General features: G+C 43.0%; 1 protein-coding gene across 1 annotated transcript; it reads right to left on the bottom strand.

Annotated features, from left to right (window-relative positions):
* Positions 1-823: 823 nt before the first annotated feature.
* Positions 824-18,356, bottom strand: cs (citrate synthase). The gene is made up of 11 exons (XM_028583613.1): positions 18,158-18,356; positions 11,332-11,382; positions 10,667-10,774; positions 9,610-9,675; positions 9,180-9,311; positions 8,150-8,338; positions 7,809-8,008; positions 6,885-7,014; positions 5,486-5,587; positions 1,363-1,572; positions 824-1,263 (listed from the first exon to the last, which is right to left on the bottom strand). Exons 1-11 carry the CDS (start codon positions 18,206-18,208, stop codon positions 1,093-1,095), a joined length of 1,410 nt encoding a protein of 469 aa, XP_028439414.1. The 5' UTR covers positions 18,209-18,356; the 3' UTR covers positions 824-1,092.
* Positions 18,357-18,740: the final 384 nt, after the last annotated feature.

Below are 18,740 nucleotides of genomic sequence, written 5' to 3'. Positions count from 1 at the left end.
TTTATTCAAGCTTGCTCTTAAGGATTTACTACAGGCCAATTACAACACCCTTTGCTCGAAATCTTTATGCTATTGTTACCGTTACTGTACATTCGTCTTGATTCTCTATCATTCAGAAGACCCTTTGAGCAGAGAGACCCATTAAAAACAGGAAAGCATGTTAACGAAGAAAAACTTATTTCTATATAGACAAGACAGTTATTTTGATCATAGAGGCTATACAGGTCATCACTAAAAAGAAGAAAAAAAAACTACAAGTTGGGGAAAAAAAAGGAGAGACCAAAGATTTAAAGGGGCAGTATCTTTTAAATGATTTTCATGTTTTTTGAATGTATATCTTGAACAGCTTTGTTAATTTTAGTGGTAAGGGCCTTTATTCTAAACTGGAGTGTTCATAAATGGGAGTGAAACCCATGGCTAGACTGGGTGAGGTGACACCTGGAGACATTGCATAGAAGAAACTAAGTGCAGTCTGAATTGGGAGGGGGAAAAAAAGATGTTTTGCTCAATCCCACATTAGCCAAAAGTAGCAAAGGTTGACTCAGGTATTTCACTTAAGATCTTCAAACGAATACAAAGAAAAGTCTAATTCATTCCCACAAGTCCCTTTGAATGCCACTGCCTATATATATATATATATATATATATATATATATATATATATATATATATATATATATATATATATATATATATATATATATATATATATATATATATATATTCAGACCCAGTGCCCAATGACAAACACGCAGGCACTGCACATAGGGAAATTCTTAGCGATGCTAGCAGACTTAGAATGGTACATAGTTTGAGCCTACTATTGGTTACGTGTATATGTGTTGGACGTTTTCACCTCTCATGTTCCTGATGGGGAAAACTTAACTAAACGCACTCAAAGCGCTAACGGTGTGACGATTTAAAAAAAGGCCCTTCTTTTGTGAAATGACATTAAAAGCGTACTGTCTCTTTGAATCCCACTGAATCCCTGGGATTGGAAATGACGGAGGGGGGTCAACCTATGTCTGCTTTTTGACTTTTCCACCTCCTCCCACCCTTCACACTAACCCCCAGCTCTTTTCAGGTGCTTCTTCAGCCTGACTTGGCTCCCACCAGTGTCATCAGTCCATCCGTGCTCATGGACTTGGGGCGCTCCAAGGGGAAGCCCAGGGCTCTACTCCACACCAGCTGAGCCAGCACGCCGAGGGCTCGGGACACACCGAACAGCACAGTGTAGTAATTCATCTCAGTCATTCCATAGTACTGCACGGAAAGAGGGACAGAGGGTCAGGCATGTCGGGATCGGTAGTTGCCACCGTGGGATGACCGATGCACGATTAAAAGCCACAGCATGCGTCTTACCTGCAGCAGCACTCCGCTGTGGGCGTCCACATTGGGCCAGGGGTTCTTGGCCTTGCCCTGCTCCAGGAGCACGTTGGGCACAATCTTGTAAAGCTGGGCGACCATCTTGAACATGGGGTCGTTGGGCAGGTGCTTCAGGGCAAACTCACGTTGGCAGGTGTAACGTGGGTCAGTCTTCCTCAGGACAGCATGGCCATAGCCTGGCACGACCTACGAAGAAAGACGGCAACATTAACCTCAACTACTCCTTTTACTACTTGTAATCTTTGCATAGCATTTTTTAGAATAGTGAAGTGTTAATAAAAAAGAAAAAGTATTTATATTCTACCGATTATGCCATCGATTAATCGGATAAGAAATACTTTTGTTTAATTGAAGAGCAATAATATAAAATGGTTTGGTTTAATTTTCAGAAAAAGCAACATTTTTATTGCCTAGATTGCTTAAAATATCTCAAAAAAAAAAAAGTGCATTTAAGTTGTTTACATTAGATTGTTTATAAAAAAAAAAAAAAAAAAAAAACATTTTCTGAAATGCAAATGCAACAACCTCAAACTAAGGCATACATTAAACATACATAAACATTACCTTAAGCTGTGCAACTTAACTTTCAAAACTACACGTTTCAACCTGAGACTGATCTGTATATAGGCCTATATGTAAATATTTGTTATACTCAACCTATTTTCATTCATATATTGGATTTCATGCTATACAACGTTGGTAATATTGATTAAAGGAAGCTTTAATCAAAAAGGTTTTAATTGAATTATTTGAGTTACTTGAGGAATCGTTTCAGCCCCCCCACAAAAAAAAAAGAAGGGCAAAGTGCCCTTATGACTAATGCCCTAATGACTAATGGTTTTGGGCAATGTTTTTTAAACAAAGGGTCAACGAATACATTTATTGATGTCTACCTGGATAGTGAATTAAACTGGAAAAAAGCACTTTTTTATTATCATCAGGGAATTAGCTAGTGTGCTCTTTTATGCTGTGCTCTGCTGGGCGGGCAGCATCAATGCAAATGGTAAAAACAGGATCATCAATGATCAGAAAGGCTGGCTCAGTAAATGACCTTACTCCAGACTCACTTCACTTGTCACTGTAGAAAAGAGAACAAGGCCAAATTAAAATCAGTTCTGTACTTTGAAGGTGTTTTTAACGGACTCAGAAGCTCATTCAGTGAATACTCACAAGCCCCCGGCTGAGCGCCGCTACGTTGGAGTTTACCCCGGTGGACGAGAGGGCCGCCTCCCTACGCCTGCGGGTTGTGGGGGGGAAAACTCTGACTGTTGTTTGTGCATATGCACCAAACAGGAGTTCGGAATATTCGGCCTTCTTGGAGACCTTGACTGGAGTCCTGCATGGGGCTCCAGTGGGGGACTCCATAGTTCTGCTGGGGGACTTCAACACGCACGTGGGCAATGATGGAGACACCTGGAGAGGCGTGATTGGGAGGAACGGCCTCCCTGATCTAAACCAGAGTGGTTGTTTGTTGTTGGACTTCTGTGCTAGTCATGGATTGTTTTTAACAAATACCATGTTCAAACATAGGGATGCTCATAAGTGTACTTGGTACCAGAGCACCCTAGGCTAAAGGTCAATGATTGATTTTATAATCGTTTCATCTGATCTGAGGCTGTATGTTTTGGACACTCGGGTGAAGAGAGGGGCGGAGCTGTCAACTGATCACCATCTGGTGGTGAGTTGGGTCAGGGGGTGGGGGAAGACTCTGGACAGACCTGGTAAGCCCAAACGTGTAGTGCGGATAAATTGGGAACGTCTGGAGGAGGCCCCTGTCCGACAGACTTTCAATTCACACCTCCGGCGGAGCTTTTCGTGCATCCCTGTGGAGGCTGGGGGCATTGAACCCGAGTGGACAATGTTCAAAGTTTCCATTGCTGAAGCTGCGGCTAGGAGCTGTGGTCTTAGGTGCCTCAAGGGGCGGTAACCCACGAACACCGTGGTGGACACCGGTGGTCAGGGAAGCCGTCCGACTGAAGGAGGAGTCTTTCCGGGATATGTTATCCCAGAGGACTCCGGAGGCGGTTGCAGGGTACCGAAGGGCCCGAAGGGCAGCACCCTCTGCCGTGAAAGAGGCAAAGCAGCGGGTGTGGGAGAAGTTTGGAGAAGACATGGAGAAGGACTTTCCGTCGGCACCAAGGTGCTTCTGGAAAACTGTTCGCCACCTCAGGAGGGGGAAGCGGGGAACCATCCAAGCGGTGTACAGTAAGGATGGAACACTGTTGACCTCAACTGAGGAGGTAATAGGGCGGTGGAAGGAGCACTTTGAGGAACTCCTGAATCCGACTAATACTACCCTCTAATACCCTCTATGTTAGAGGCAGAGCTGGAGGATGATGGGGGATCATTGTCAATTTCCCAGGTGGAAGTCACTGATGTAGTCAAACAACTCCTCAGTGGCAAAGCCCCTGGGATTGATGAGATCCGTCCAGAAATGCTCAAGGCTCTGGGTGTGGAGGGGCTGTCCTGGTTGACACACCTCTTCAACATTGCGTGGAAATCTGGGACAGTGCCAAAGGAGTGGCAGACCGGGGTGGTGGTTCCCCTTTCTAAAAAGGGGCACCAGAGGGTGTGTGCCAATTAGGGTGTGTGTAACAACGGACCAGCTCTTCACTCTCGCAAGGATCCTGGAGGGAGCCTGGGAGTATGCCCAACCGGTCTACATGTGTTTTGTGGATTTGGAAAAGGCGTATGACCGGGTCCCCCGGGAGATACTGTGGGAGGTGCTGCGGGGAGTATCTTGGTGAGGGGGTCTCTTCTCAGGGCCATCCAATCTCTGTACGACCAAAGTGAGAGCTGTGTCCGGGTTCTCGGCAGTAAGTCGGACTCGTTTCAGGTGAGGGTTGGCCTCTGCCAGGGCTGCGCTTTGTCACCAATCCTGTTTGTAACATTTATGGACAGGATATGAAGGCGTGGTCGGGGTGGGGAGGGGTTGCGGTTCGGTGGGCTGGGGATCTCATCGCTGCTCTTTGCAGATGATGTGGTCCTGATGGCATCATCGGCCTGTGACCGTCAGCACTCACTAGATCGGTTCGGAGCAGAGAGTGAAGCGGTTGGGATGAGGATCAGCACCTCTAAATCTGATGCCATGGTTCTCAGCAGGAAACCGATCGAGTGCCTACTCCAGGTAGGGAATGAGTCCTTACCCCAAGTGAAGGAGTTCAAGTACCTTGGGGTTTTGTTTGCGATATTACATTTACATTTGCGGTATTACATTCAATTTATCGCACTGTTGTGACGAAAAGAGAGCTGAGCCAGAAGGCAAAGCTCTCGATCTACCGGTCAGTTTTCGTTCCTACCCTCACCTATGGTCATGAAGGCTGGGTCATGACCGAAAGAACGAGATCCAGGGTACAAGCGGCCGAAATGGGTTTCCTCAGGAGGGTGGCTGGCGTCTCCCTTAGAGATAGGGTGAGAAGCTCAGTCATCCGTGAGGAGCTCGGAGAGAGCCGCTGCTCCTTCCGCGTCGAAAGGAGCCAGTTGAGGTGGTTCGGGCATTTGGTAAGGATGCCCCCTGGGCGCCTCCCTAGGGAGGTGTTCCAGACACGTCCAGCTGGGAGGAGGCCTCGGGGAAGACCCAGGACTAGGTGGAGGGATTTTATCTCCAACCTGGCCTGGGAACGCCTTGGGATCCCCCAGTCGGAGCTGGGAAAGGGAAGTTTGGGGTCCCCTGCTGGAGCTGCTCCCCCCGCGACCCGACACCGGATAAGCGGACGAAGATGGATGGATGGACTTTTAAATGTGGTCTTGAGATGGAGCACGTTTTCAGCCGTTAATCATGCAATTATGTCTCAAATGGCTCTTCATCTTGTTATTCATTTGATGTACTGTGTATTTTTTGTGTACTGTGAATGGAACATATATATTGTTCGTTGTCTGTCGGAGTTGATTTGGTGGCAAATGAGTTTCTACGGCGGGGATTAATAAATCTTTGGAATCTGATCTAATTGAGCAAGTCATCCTTAAAAAACAAATGGCAGCATGGCAGATATGACCCATGACATCCTTACCAGGGTTATGCTGAAATTACTAAATGTGAGGGCAAAAAATTTGTTTATAAAAATGACCAGAATTGGTTGAGGAATATGTGTGTCTTTACCCTTCCAGACTTCAGTGTGTTCCAGATGTAATCCCTCATCTTCTCATCAGACACCTCTCCGCCCAACTCCTGCTGCAGAGCGGTCAGCCACACTAGCACCTCCTGTAACATGCAAAAATATACACATTGATGAGTCATAACTGTGAATTTAATTTAAAACTGTGAGTATGGTCATTACACACAAATAACATTAATTCTAAAAGAACACAAAGTACACAATTATGAAACTTTTTCATAATACTTTATGAGCTTGTGCTGCTTTTCAGTAAAAAAAATAATCCCAAAGCAGGGGAGTGTAGCGGAAACTAGTAAACTATTGCACACACTCACTCTCCTCTGTAGGAGTTCTGGGAATTTTAAATGTCAGCATCATGTTTGAAAGAAGCCCCGAGTCATTCTACAATAAAATTCTGCCAATTTGTCAAAATCATCAGTATGTGAGCAAACTAGGAATTGAGCCAAAACTGTCATCATGAGCGCTTATTAACAGGAGCTGCTTGGGCGCTGTCAGTGTAGAAGAGGCAGCTGAATCATACAATTGCGACTAATCAGCTAATAATAAAATGTATGGCAAGGTTTATTGAAGTTGGTACAAGGAACTTGACAATTTATGGGCTTAATGAGGCAGGGATGACACTCCCCAAACGACTGGCAAACAAGCCGAGGAGTCAAATAGGGCAAGTAAGCTTCACAATTCAACTGTGCGACAACTGAAAACTCTTCTTCCTTTGGGTCATTATTTTAGTCCCCAGTGCTGTTCACCTGCTGTGTTTCACCGCAGTGAGGAGAAAATAAACCTCTCCATCTTCAACTGTCATGCCACGTGGAAAAGAGCCGATATGAAATTCTCCCAATAGGCTTTTTTCACAGCAGACATTTTGACTGAAAAGCACAGGTGTAACTAATAACATTAAAGATCTGTTCAAGTGTCCCAGTGTGACAGTGAGCCAGCATGCACAACACCAGGACCCTGACAACAAGGCAGCAAAAAGGAATTCAGCCATCGATCATTTACACCTGTGCTTTTCCTACTGTAACAAGGGTTGGGTACCAAACTGTACGTTTTTTGGGTACCGATCGAATTACATCGGTACGACCGTGGACCGATTCACGTTAAATCAAAACGGTCAGACAGTGACAGAGAGCGACACATGCAGGAATTATTTTTTACAACAAAAATTATTTTTGGGTTTTTACAGAGGGAAAGTACCAAAAACAAGGTACCGTTGGGAATTTAAGGTAGCGGTACAAATGTGAATGGTACCCAACCCTAACTGTGACACGTTAAAATCTTCTGGTAGATAGCTTGAGCGATGCCGATAAATACTGCCCTATACTGACTTCTGAATGAAAAATTGGATCTTCCTTAGGTGAAAATAAGGATTTTCTTGGTACAAACCTGATTGGCCAGGCCATGCAGAGGACCAGCCAGACCATTCATGGCAGCACTGAAGGACAGGTAGGGATCAGACAGGGCACTACCCACCAAGTGGCTGGTGTGGGCACTGACATTGCCCCCTTCGTGGTCACTGGAACATTACAAAAAAATTAAACAATTTAAATTGCAAATCTAAATGTTAACTCCACAATTTTCAAAACAAAAAGAAACAATTCTGAAGTTGAAATTAAAATTTTGTCTGGGATTATACTGGACTGGAGTAGTACTACTATTTCAACACTGATCCGAATGTGAAGAGTGGCCATTTACCTCCCTATGTGCGAACAGTATATTTGTCCACTCCATGTGCAGTTTGAAGCACTCTAGTGCCTTTCCTCTGACAATGTGTCAGTTTGATTGCATATGTTCGGCTTAGTTCACAAGTTGAAGATGTTTAATCAAACTTATAGGTTGTGTAAAATATCATCCAGTATTTTAGGCTATTAATTGTACCTCTTTGAACTCAAAGTGGGAAGCAGCCAATTCAGGATTGCAGGACTGTTGTAAGAACAGCAGAGGTTGCACCACACAAACTTTGTCTGACATGACCATACATGGCATGGTTAAACAATCAAGACCAATGTTGCTTCATGCAAGGTGCCTTATCTCACATTACATGTTTAATATTCAAAATCCAAATTTTCTTTATGTTTTGCCTTAGACTCTTTTGAAGATGTTAAAATGAATACAAATCTTAGTCTTTGTGCACAGAAAAAGATCACTTTTTGAACTAGTGTCCTGTTCTTCAAACACTTCAACTGAGTTTTGCTTCAAGCTCGACATTTTACATTAAAAAAGCAGAACTCTGATGTAAGACTAGAATGAGAGGATAAATTCTCAGAAAATGGTGAAAATCAAAGCGAATTTGTAATCCGATAGTTGCACCTGTGGATGGTGAGGTAGAGCCTCATCAGCTCAGTGAACTGGGCATCGCTGTAGCCCAGCATGTTGCTGAAGTTGTGGGACCAGTCCAGGTTTGAGTCGATGGCTCCGATGCTGCTGCCTTCGCGGTACAGGTTGCGGTAGATCTTGGCAGCAATGCAGGGCAGCTTGGCAATCAGGTCCATGGAGTCTTCATAGACAAACTAAGAGAACCGCCACAAAAGGATGTACCACATTCAATGAAAAATGCAACTAGTAGTCAAGATATCTCTCTTTGGACAAACATTTTCACCCTAGTCCCAAGCCCACCAGCCTAGTTTAACATGAGCTTGATGTGAACTCACCTCCCAGTACTTGGACTTGTGGACACCCTCAGAGTAGGCCCGTGCAAAGCTGCTCTCGCTGTTCAGAGCCGTGATGGCAGCACTGAACTGAGACATGGGGTGAAGGTTTGTGGGGAAATTATCCAACATGGTGACAACGTGAGAGGGAAGTGCTGCTCTCTTTGCCCACTCTTTGGACACCCAGTTCACCTGGAGGAACAGGAACACACAATGGAAGTGGGTGACTGGAAATATTCACTGTCCTGGTCATTCTACATCAGGGTTTACGATTTGACAACGTGTGCTACAGACACACACATACGCAGATCAAGTCGTAACTTCACAGCAACCACAGTGCCAAAGAAGGCCCTAAGCTGTTTATTATTTTACATGTAAAATTGTTTGGTAGGGAGAAAGGATAGATCTGACATATCTCCTTCACTGACTTCTTTGAGTCAATAGCAGATGGATTTCAATTCAGAATATCAAATTACAAAAAGGTTATAGGAGGTGAAAGCTATTCTTTCAGTAAAAAAAATGTAGTCAGCTAAAAGGACAGGGTTTATCAGTCAGCTTATCCTCCTATCACTCTTCAAGGAGATAGCTGGCAGCAATAAAATGCCTATTTAAAAAAAAAAAGTACAGACATTTTATTGTTCCCCAGTTATAAAACAATATATAGTTTATATGATGGTTTTCTGGAGTCATACAAAACTGATTATAAGTAATAACCAATAATTCTGCTGACAGACGTCTTGTGATCCAGCTTCCCATGTTTATAACAAGGCAACAGTAATCATGTTTTCAAGTTATTCTTTGAAGCAATTCCGAAGCAAATGGGTCACTTTCATCTACATTTATCATTCTGCAGGAATGTTGGATTTAGAAAAATGCTGAAACAGTGTGGGGAGATTCTGTCAAAATATGACAAGCAGGGCCTGCGATACCAGCACTGACAGATGGATGGAGAAAATGGACAGCTGCACAGCCCTCCCTCACTAGAACAATACTGCACAATTATCTTTGACGCTTCAGCTCCTCCACCGCTCACCTGCTCCTCGGTGGGCACCTGTCCCGTGACCAGCAGCCAGAAGAGGCCCTCGGGCAGTGGCTCCTCACCTCCGGGAGCTGCAGGCAGCAACTTCTGACACTCTGGAATGCTGTAGCCCCGGAAACGGATGCCCTGTGTATCAATGGAGAGAGAGGAGAAAATACATATTCAAGTTATCCTGGAATGCACCATCAACAGAGTGTTGGCAAGCTGCCAGCGTGAGCTCTGGCTCTACCAGGATCTCTTCACATGTGGTGGCCTGTTAACAAGATATATGACCACGATGCTGCTCTGCCACTGGAAGCTCGCCGCTTTAATAAAAAAGCAATCCAGATAAGTGCCTACAAAGCAGGCTTATCTGCAAGGGTCAGAGGGCGTTCAAATTATGAAACCACTGTAACGCTTTGTGCCACTTTGGAGGCATACTGACCTCATCAGGGTCCAACACAGAGGTCTCATACACCAGACCCTTCATCCCCCTCATACCTCCATAGACCTGTGAATGAAGACACAAGCATATAGATACATTAAATATTGAAAGCTGCTAACACTATATGCAGTTGTGCATTTGCAATTAAGAACAGTAATGCGACATTGGACAATTTTGACAAGACAGGAAGAAATAACCTCAATCCTATTTAACTTTAGGGGTTTAAAACTATGCCCTGGAATAAGTAAATGCACTTGGATATTAAAGCCTCTGAACGCCCACACAAGGTGATTCCAATTATTCTGGCGGGTTAGACCTGTGCTCAGGTCGAAGGTGGGCCGGCGCTTTGGTGGGAATTTATTAGGTCGCAAGTTTCATCTACCAATAAGAATGATGAATGTGTTATTTGTCCTGCCCTAACAGGTGCAACAAAGCTAACAGGGGGCTGAGGAAGATGTCAATCACTCAGCCTATACAGACCCACACAGTTCCGGGAAGAGGTCCAATCGGCCAGAATAACTGAAAACACCTGTGTGGGTGTTCAGGGCCTTTTATTTATATAATAATAAATAGATTAGCATAACATGGATGGGCCACAGCTGAAGGCTTACTTCTTGTTGGTGAAAGTAAAACTAATCCATGTCAGGACTCAAGTAAATCTTCTAAAAACACCATGGCAACAAGCCAGAGGTCAGAGGTGTTGTGAGCAATTAACCCGGAGAGGATGACGCGGTTATTGCACTGGTGTGTGTGTGTGCGCACATATATGGGAGCAATGCGAGTCGGCAGTGTACAGTAGAGATTTGAGTGACTCAGCTAAAATGTCTGCGTTGGCAGGAAGCTTCATATTGTGACCTCTGATGGAGGTGATCAAACAGACACAGTAAATAAGGTTGGGCGGGCCTAGACAGATTAGGTGAAGCAAATATGCCATGTCTAATCCACATCATGGTCGATGGCCTACGTGCTCCTTCTTAAATGAAATGCATTCTGATCCCTTGACACATGTAACCCCGCTCCTGTTTATTTTTTGTCCAACATCTCAGGAGTCACTCACCATGTCAACATTAATCTGTCCTATGTTGGTTTTGCCATACTGTTGTTTAAAGTTCTTGACCCTGGTCTGTTCTTTAGGGATGAGGTCTGCCAGAACATCCTTCAGATTCTGTAAAAACACAACGTTTAATTAGTCAAGGTCCGTCTGGTTTTATTTTCTAAAAAAAGAATGTAAAACATCAACCCAAAAGATTTTTTTTTTTTTTCAGGAAAAACTGGTCTATTAGAATATTTGTCTATTAGTTTAGAAAAATAGGAGTCAAACAGTGAAAAAATGAACATTATAACTTATACAGTGGACAAAATATCTAAATTTTTTCAAAAGAAAAGTCCAGATGCTTTTGCCCCCATGACATCCACTTACGCCAATACTCAAAATAATAACGTCATATTTATTGATATCACACAAAAAGCAATGCTACACAAGCATTTGTGTTGTCTAAAACAGTATTAAGCACATTCCACCGGGTGAACTGGGGTTAATTCAACAGACTATGTAAAACATATGTAGCGCCACAAAAGGTCAACATGTACTATTAATACTCAGGAGAACACAGAGACAATCAGTGCCTTTTCCAAATGCAATTTACACTTCAGAATAATAACCAGGTTCAAATTCAAGATTTAAAAAGTAAGCAGTCTTTGGAGTTAACAGAGTGTACTTACTGTTGTTGTTGCGCTGGCATTTCTGGCAGCCACAAGGAAGTAGGTGGCATTCTGTTGAACACACAAAGAAATAATAGGATTTTGAGTATTAATAGCACAACCACAAACCCTAATAACAAATGTAAAGGCCACGTGTGGCCGGGTTGGGCTCAGTGGGTAGAGCAGGCGCACATATACTGAGATATTTATGCCTCGACGCAGAGGTACAGGGTTTGAATCCGACCTGTGACAATTTCCTGCATGTCTTCCCTGTCTCTCTCCCCCCTTTCACACCTAGCTGTCCTGTCAAAAATTAAGAAGGCGGAAAAGCCCAAAAAATAATCTTTAAAAAAAAAAAAAAAAAAAAAAAAAAAGAGAAGCCAAAGCAACATTTTTAGGCAACTAAAGCTCCTTACATTAGGAACTGAGACAACATTGTGGCACTTAAAAAATATTTTGGACAATAACTGACTTCCTATTAGCTTGCAAGTGATAACTGATCAATCAAAAACACATGGTTTCAGAACACATCATACATAGAAAACTGCAGTTATTTTTTATTTGATGGTTAACAACATCTATGAACTGAATAAACCAGGCCACACTTTAAATCAATCATCCTTAAGTAGTAGTAAGAAACATCTACAGACCAAAATATTTTCTAGCTCTTCAAATTATAATTGCAGGTTGTTTCTGACCATTTAAAGCTGAGCTGGGACCATTTACCCTGCAGTAGAGGCATGGCGTAAACACTACCAATTAATCAAGGGTCTAAATTATTACTCCTTCCTCCTTATATTGACAAGCACTTAATTTCTCCCCTCTGCATAGTCTCAATTACTCTGGGCACCCTCTCTAAAAACACATCCACTGTTTAACTTGTCTCCATTCGTATTCCTTTTGTACAGATTTTGCTTGTGGGTACTTTCTCCTCCAATTTCATCAAATACAAGCCGTATGCGGGAATGCTGAACTCTTAGCCTGGGAAAACCCTAACGAACCAGTGTTTCCTCTATGTTGATTGGCAAGTGGCGGTACGCCACGGTTAGATTTCTCCCGCCACTGTATCAATAATGTACAAAAAGCAGTCTATCAGCAGTGATCGTTAGAAAGCACGTATCACATATCACACGTGCCACTCTGAGAAAAGGGAGAAAGAAAAAGAGACAGGCTGTCCGGAGGACCCGGTTGAGATGGCATGTGTGCATCCTTGAGAACTGTAAGTCGTATAACTTATGTTGTCAGTTCATTTAAGCCTGTATTAGTCTATAGTTCTTGCACATTTTTAGTTTCACCTAGTTTCGCCGTAGCCTACGTTACCGACTTGGCCCATCGGTGATTAACCTGACTCCGCCAGATGGATTGCTTCGCATATGCTCGGCATATCCATCTGGGAACTTTCCGTTGGAGAACTTTTGGGAAGGGGCGGAAATACTGGTTAGCTGATTGGCTGAACCATCTGTTTATCACCTATGTTGGTGATAGACGGGCCAAATCAACCAATCAGATCCACGAAGCGTATGAAAATACAACCACAAGCCCGCCCCTGCTGCTGCAGGCAAAGCATAGCTCGTAAGCTCAACATGCAAGCAACATGTCGGTAAAGAATATTTGCCGTTTGTGTAACGAGAATTTAGGAATAAAAGGCAACATTTCAGGTCCCCGGACCATATTCCAAAAGAAGGATCCAAGAGAAAAAGCATTAGCGAGCGGCTAACAGAATTAGGGCTAGTACCGCTGTCTGAAGATACTGGTTAGCTGATTGGATAAACCATCTGTTTATCACCACCTAACCCACCCCAAAACCAACGCTGATTGGCCCAGGTCGTTTGGCTAACGGCTCCAAATTTTCTCTACCTTAAGATGCCAGACTGATCTGCGAGTGGAAAACTGGAGCTCGCGAGATCAGGACGGTCTCACGAGGCTAATCGGTGATGCCCACACTTGTTACTCGAGAGATACGTTTCTCTGACAGAGACTATGATTATTACTAAGCAACCAAGATGCATCTTCAACCACGCAAAAGATTAAAAACAAAACCGCGAAAAAATGGCCAAAATAGGTAAAAGTGATTGTATTTTCTTTGCCTCGTGTAATGTAGGCTATATAAAAACAATTTTGAGGTGGTTTCCGACAGATCTGCCCCCACTGCAAAAAAAAATCCTAAAGGAAACACTGCCGAACTTCCGAATTTGAGATTTGCTCTGCAAGTCAGTCAGGGCCTTTTAATGGAGCAGCACACCTAGTAATGACATACTGTAACATGACCTGACCAAGGTCCATAGATCATTTTCATAATCTCATTTTTGCATGACTAAGATAAGTCCGGAAATATACAGGTGAGTTTCAATATTTCCTACCTAACTTAGCATTCATTAAAGAACTCATATTATGCTCAGTGAGTACGTTTACATGCACACCAATATTCCACTATTATTCCGAATATAGCATTTTCCAATTAAGACGTGGGATATTCCGGTATTATTCGGGTTTTAGAGACATTCTTTGGACATTTATATAGCGCATTCGGAATATGCGTCTCAGTTGGGTTTTTAACCGCAGTTTACGGCCTTTTGCCTGTTTACGGCTTACTGTGAGTTGCTATGGTTGCTGTAAACAAAACCAACCCGCCAACAGTTTGCAAGGCTGCAGACCAATAAGGAGAAACGCAGCTACTTTTAAACATTATCAAAGATTGGATATCAACAGGTTTTTGGATATGCGCACACATCGCTACACCAACCTTTTCAAGAAGCTGGTTAAAGGAATGAAAGAGGGAGGCTGTGTTCGCAAGTCACAAGTCCGCCGCCACTGGTAAAAAAAACTTATTTTGCACGGCTACATGTAAACTGGAATATTAATGGAATATTCACTTTCACTGGCCATGTAAACAGCTCAGTTGGAATATCGTCTTTTTCGGAATAAGGGCAAAAATCGGAATATTATATATTATGTAAATGTACCCAGTATCTAGGTAAGGACTACTAGCCAGTCAGAAGCATAGTATGAGGGCGTGCTACGGTAGCGGCTAGGCGAGCATTATAACGTGTTACAAAGTGATGCAAAATGAATGTAAAGGCTGGACTACAATAGAGCTGTTTGGAGCAGTTTGTGAATAGTGTTTTCTGTTGGAGATGGTAAGTCCCTTTGGGGTGGACTTTGGGCTTTTTCACTTTGTAAACCTATTATATGCACACAAAAAAAAGATATAACACAATAAAGGAAAGGGAAAAAGCCAAAACGCATAATTTAAGCACTTTAAAAGGGTTGTAGGTAGGGCTGGACCTGAATATTCGATTATTCGTTTGGTGGGTTGGTATTCGATTTTAAAAATTTGACATTCGAATATTCGTTTTTTTTTTTTGGTTCATTTATTTTCTGCATTTATCTCTCGTTCACACTCCAGTCCAGTTGGTGGCGGTAATGCACATTTAAGTTGGTTTGCCAAACGCCAATAAACTAGAAAGAAGAAGAAGATACTGTCGGTACACGATGACGCCGCGCCCACTTTGAGCATTTAGCAAGCTGGGCAGAGAAGATAGCGGAGATAACAAGTGCGGAAATGGAAAACTGTTTCCCGTTTTTCCGTTGTGATTCGGGCCAGAAACTTCAACATTGTGAGGCGAAGAGATCATTTTGGAATATAAAGCTTGGATATTACATTTCCTTGGACTCTTGGGGATTTATGAAAATCAAGTTTTAGTCCACTTTGTACCACTTTGTTGCTGAAAGGACAACGACAACAGGTATGCATGCACTCTCGGCTGCGCAGATTACGGCTAAATTGTTTTATTTTCTTTTACTTTGTAACAGTAGCGTACATGGCTTTATATTTTAAAGATTTAATGCTTTAAAGTTATAAAAACGCTCATGAGTGGAAGTTTTATCGAGGTTACAGCGACGCCCCCAGTCACAAAGTGTCCCGTTGACGAGACGGTGATCCTTGAGGTTAAAAGTTTATTAATTCTGAACGCGTCTGGCCTGTCTATTTATATTGCACCAAATACGACACTGCTGCACTCCCTTGTGAAGTCGTTTGGATGAAAGGTTCTCAAAATGATCAAAATGGAAACAAACAGACAGACACGTAGAGATTCCTGCCTTTATTAGAGATAATAATATGTTCCGAAGCTTCGAATATTCAATGCTCATTACTACCGAAGCTTCGAAGCTCAAAAAATGGTATTCGGACCAGCCCTAGTTGTAGGTATTGCCAAGATGAGCGTGATGTGATGGAAAAGAAAAAGATCCCTCATTGCACTGAGAGACCAAACATTTCTCTAGAACTAATGGTGCTTGGGTTCTTAAGCCTTGGACTGTTGCTGGAACAAGACTAAGGGATGTACAACAGATTAAAAAAACGACTGGCCCTGGGTATGAAAGTGTTTGGAGGCTGGTAATCTTGTTGGAAGATCAGTGGTGAAACAGGACTCCTCTGTCACCTTGTCAAAATAATCAATGGCAGAGGGAGGAGTCTGGGGGGGGGGAGGACAGCTGGCTCTGCTCCCAATGGTATCCCCTCCCCATAACCACAACCGGTGAGCATACAAAGGACCGACAAGGCTCACCGAAAAACAAAAAGGATCTTGCGTCACCACCCGCCGAGAGAGAGAGAGAGAGATTATGTAACAGCTCAGGGTCTTAAATATAGTGCGGCAGTTTCACTCAGTCACTCGCAGTGTCCTGCCTGCTAGAAAGGTTAGAGCAAACTACACTGCACAGAAGGGTATAGAAGCCAAAGCAGAGGATGTAACTCAGATCTAAACATACTTTTGTTTACCTAACATCCAATTTGGAGGAAGAAACTGTGTTGATAGCAGACACATCGTATACGTATTGTGTCGGTTAGTGACTCTTTACCTGCTATATGTAAGAAAATCTTTATTAATTCTAAAAAAACAACAACCAATCGTTACAACCTTTGAGAATGCTGTATTGCGCATTTGTTAAATAATTTCCACTCATTTCTTCTCGGCATATTTAAGATGTTTTGGCACCTCAAATTCTTATCACAAAACTAGAAATACATGAAAGTCAACTTTTCCTTTCTGAAAAACTGGATCATCTGAAACCAGAAATTATTTAGAGACCACCATGTGTATACTGCGAATCTCCTGATTTTCAGTCATAGTTCAGAGACAAAAATTTTTGGTCAAAGAATGGCATGAAACTACAAAAACAGTTCACTAATAAAACTCCTGAGCAAAGATTAGAAGTGATGAGAGAAAGGGTGAGTGCGACAGGTTATATTTTTAGAAGGCACAGACCTCTCCATTTGCCTCTCCGTCAGCGCCGCAAAATTTATGTTGAATTGTCTAATTACTTAATTAATTAATTAAATAATATTAGTCGTGCTTGACATTGGACAGCAATGGCATGTGGCTATGAGTCCCTCATCAGGATCATCCTGCTGACTCTGCTAACTGGTCGATTCTGCTAGTCTGGGATAGCTAGCCAGCTGGCCGGTCAAGTTTCCAAATATAAACAGAGTAAACACAGAGGAAAAGGGGGAGAAGAAGAGCTCAAGCTAGCAGGACAATCTCTGCGGCCATGTGATGACTAAGAGTCATTCATCAGGACAGGGAAATCAACTCAGCAGTCTCCTGCTGACTCTGCTAGCCTGGCCAGTCAAAGTTTTGAAATATGAATATCAGAGTAAACACAGAGGAAAAGGTGCAGATGGCTATCAGCTTTATAACCTATGGCTACGGTCCCGACTACGTGGACAAGCAAGGCCATCTCTACATCAGAGGGGTCACCGAGGCAAGCGTGGAAGAATTGAACACCAACTGCGACTTCTCTGCTGGGCATCCTGCTAGCCAGTGTGCAGGCGTCAGACGTGAGCTGGGTGGCCTCAGGTGGCTTTGGTGTCCTTCTGCAGAGACTTGGCTGGATCCAGAGTGTGCCAATCTATTGGCCACATTCTGCTTTATGATGAATCATGCGCAAGTTGAAGAAGCTGATGGGATATGTGCCAAATAAAAGTGACTGATATGAGGTTCATTCAGTGTCAGCAGTCTAGGCGGAGAGGTCAGTGGAGTAAAACACTGATTACGGTCACTGGAGGTTACAGTCATCAGAATGGAAGTCAATTACTGTATCCTTGATTGCAAGTGTTTAAGCATATTAGGCATTCAGGTGATATAATCATGACATAGTTAACTATTAAAGCATTTTTTTTTTTTAAATCACATGCTAAATGGTAAAATCGGCCAACTGAGATTAGATACTTTAGGTGTCTGAATTCACTGTTTTTCTACAGGGTTATGTAGCTAAATGTTGGAGAACACACAACATATTTTGAGGCACTAATCAAATGATAGGATGCTAGATCATTGGCTTAAATCTTATCTTGAAGGTCAACGGGTGTGGTGAAGAAACACAAAGTTGAATTGGAGTTTAAAAGCGATGTTTGTCTGTACCTGATCAATAAAACCTATTTACTAATAAAGAAACGGGACAGGCGAAGTTAACACGGTCTAGTTACTAACGTTAACGTTGCTGGTTAAAGAAACATGTACAGGCGGTGACAGGCCAGCACAGAGAGCAATGAAGACACAAGTTCACAAACAGTAACGTTACAACACAAACGTTATCGGTGTAGCATCCCTATATAAAACATCAAGAAATTAAGGCTACTCTTAAAAGCCGTTACACAATTTTAGAAATGATTAGCCACGCTTTTTGGTCAACAGCATTTCACAATGTGGTTGTCAGGGCTAAGCTAGCTAATGTTACGTAGCTTACCATTACGTTGTTAGCCCGCTAACCTAACGTTAGCCTCAGTAAATAGCATCCACAACTTTGACTGCTAAACTGGCATCGAGGCCAGTTCAAGTCCTCTTACCTTTGAATTGAGTAGCTTAGGTGCTAACCTGCTCACAGTCAGAAACGACATTGTGTCTGTGTAAAAGTGTTATTTCCACTTATTCTTTACAACTAAAGAAGCCGCTGCCAGTGCACCACGGAGCTGGTTGAAGGTGCCCCTCCAGAAAGCAGAAGGTTGAAGAGGGATTCAGGCCCGCAAGTAGCAGCAATGTTGATTGGACGATGGGTTGGATCGGCACGATACCGTATAGGGATTTGATTGGCTGGAGAGCTATTGTGGGATATAGGCCCACCCTTTGGCTGTGACGACAGCTACAGATCAGGGTTAGTTCAAGAACGAGCTTTATAAAGTCTTTCAACCTTCCTATTCAGTTGAAGCGAAACTACTGTAATACTGATAATACTAATGCAGCTGATAAAGCACCCGTTCTAACGACGCTTATCATGGTTAATGTGACAAGGACTCTCCGCTACCCTAATCTTTATTTATTAGGTTTAAGTAACAGGAATTCCTTTTGCACAGGTGCAGTTATATGGCATCTTGTCTGTGGCTCCAATACAACAGACTCTGAACTTTACCCCTGAAAATGTGGTATCAAGAT

The sequence above is a fragment of the Perca flavescens genome, chromosome 7, assembly GCF_004354835.1.
Source record: "Perca flavescens isolate YP-PL-M2 chromosome 7, PFLA_1.0, whole genome shotgun sequence".
NCBI classification, from domain to species: Eukaryota; Metazoa; Chordata; class Actinopteri; order Perciformes; family Percidae; genus Perca; species Perca flavescens.
This window is presented reverse-complemented; position numbering and strand designations above follow the sequence as displayed.

Bases quoted from the DNA above. Each gene is read 5' to 3' on its own strand.
- cs (XM_028583613.1), bottom strand. From the start codon at position 18,208: ATGTCGTTTCTGACTGTGAGCAGGTTAGCACCTAAGCTACTCAATTCA. The intron at 11,383-18,157 runs GTAAGAGGACTT...TGTGTTCAACAG, and splicing joins CTAAGCTACTCAATTCAAAG to AATGCCACCTACTTCCTTGT. The intron at 8,009-8,149 runs GTGAGTTCACAT...CGGTTCTCTTAG, and splicing joins ACAAGTCCAAGTACTGGGAG to TTTGTCTATGAAGACTCCAT.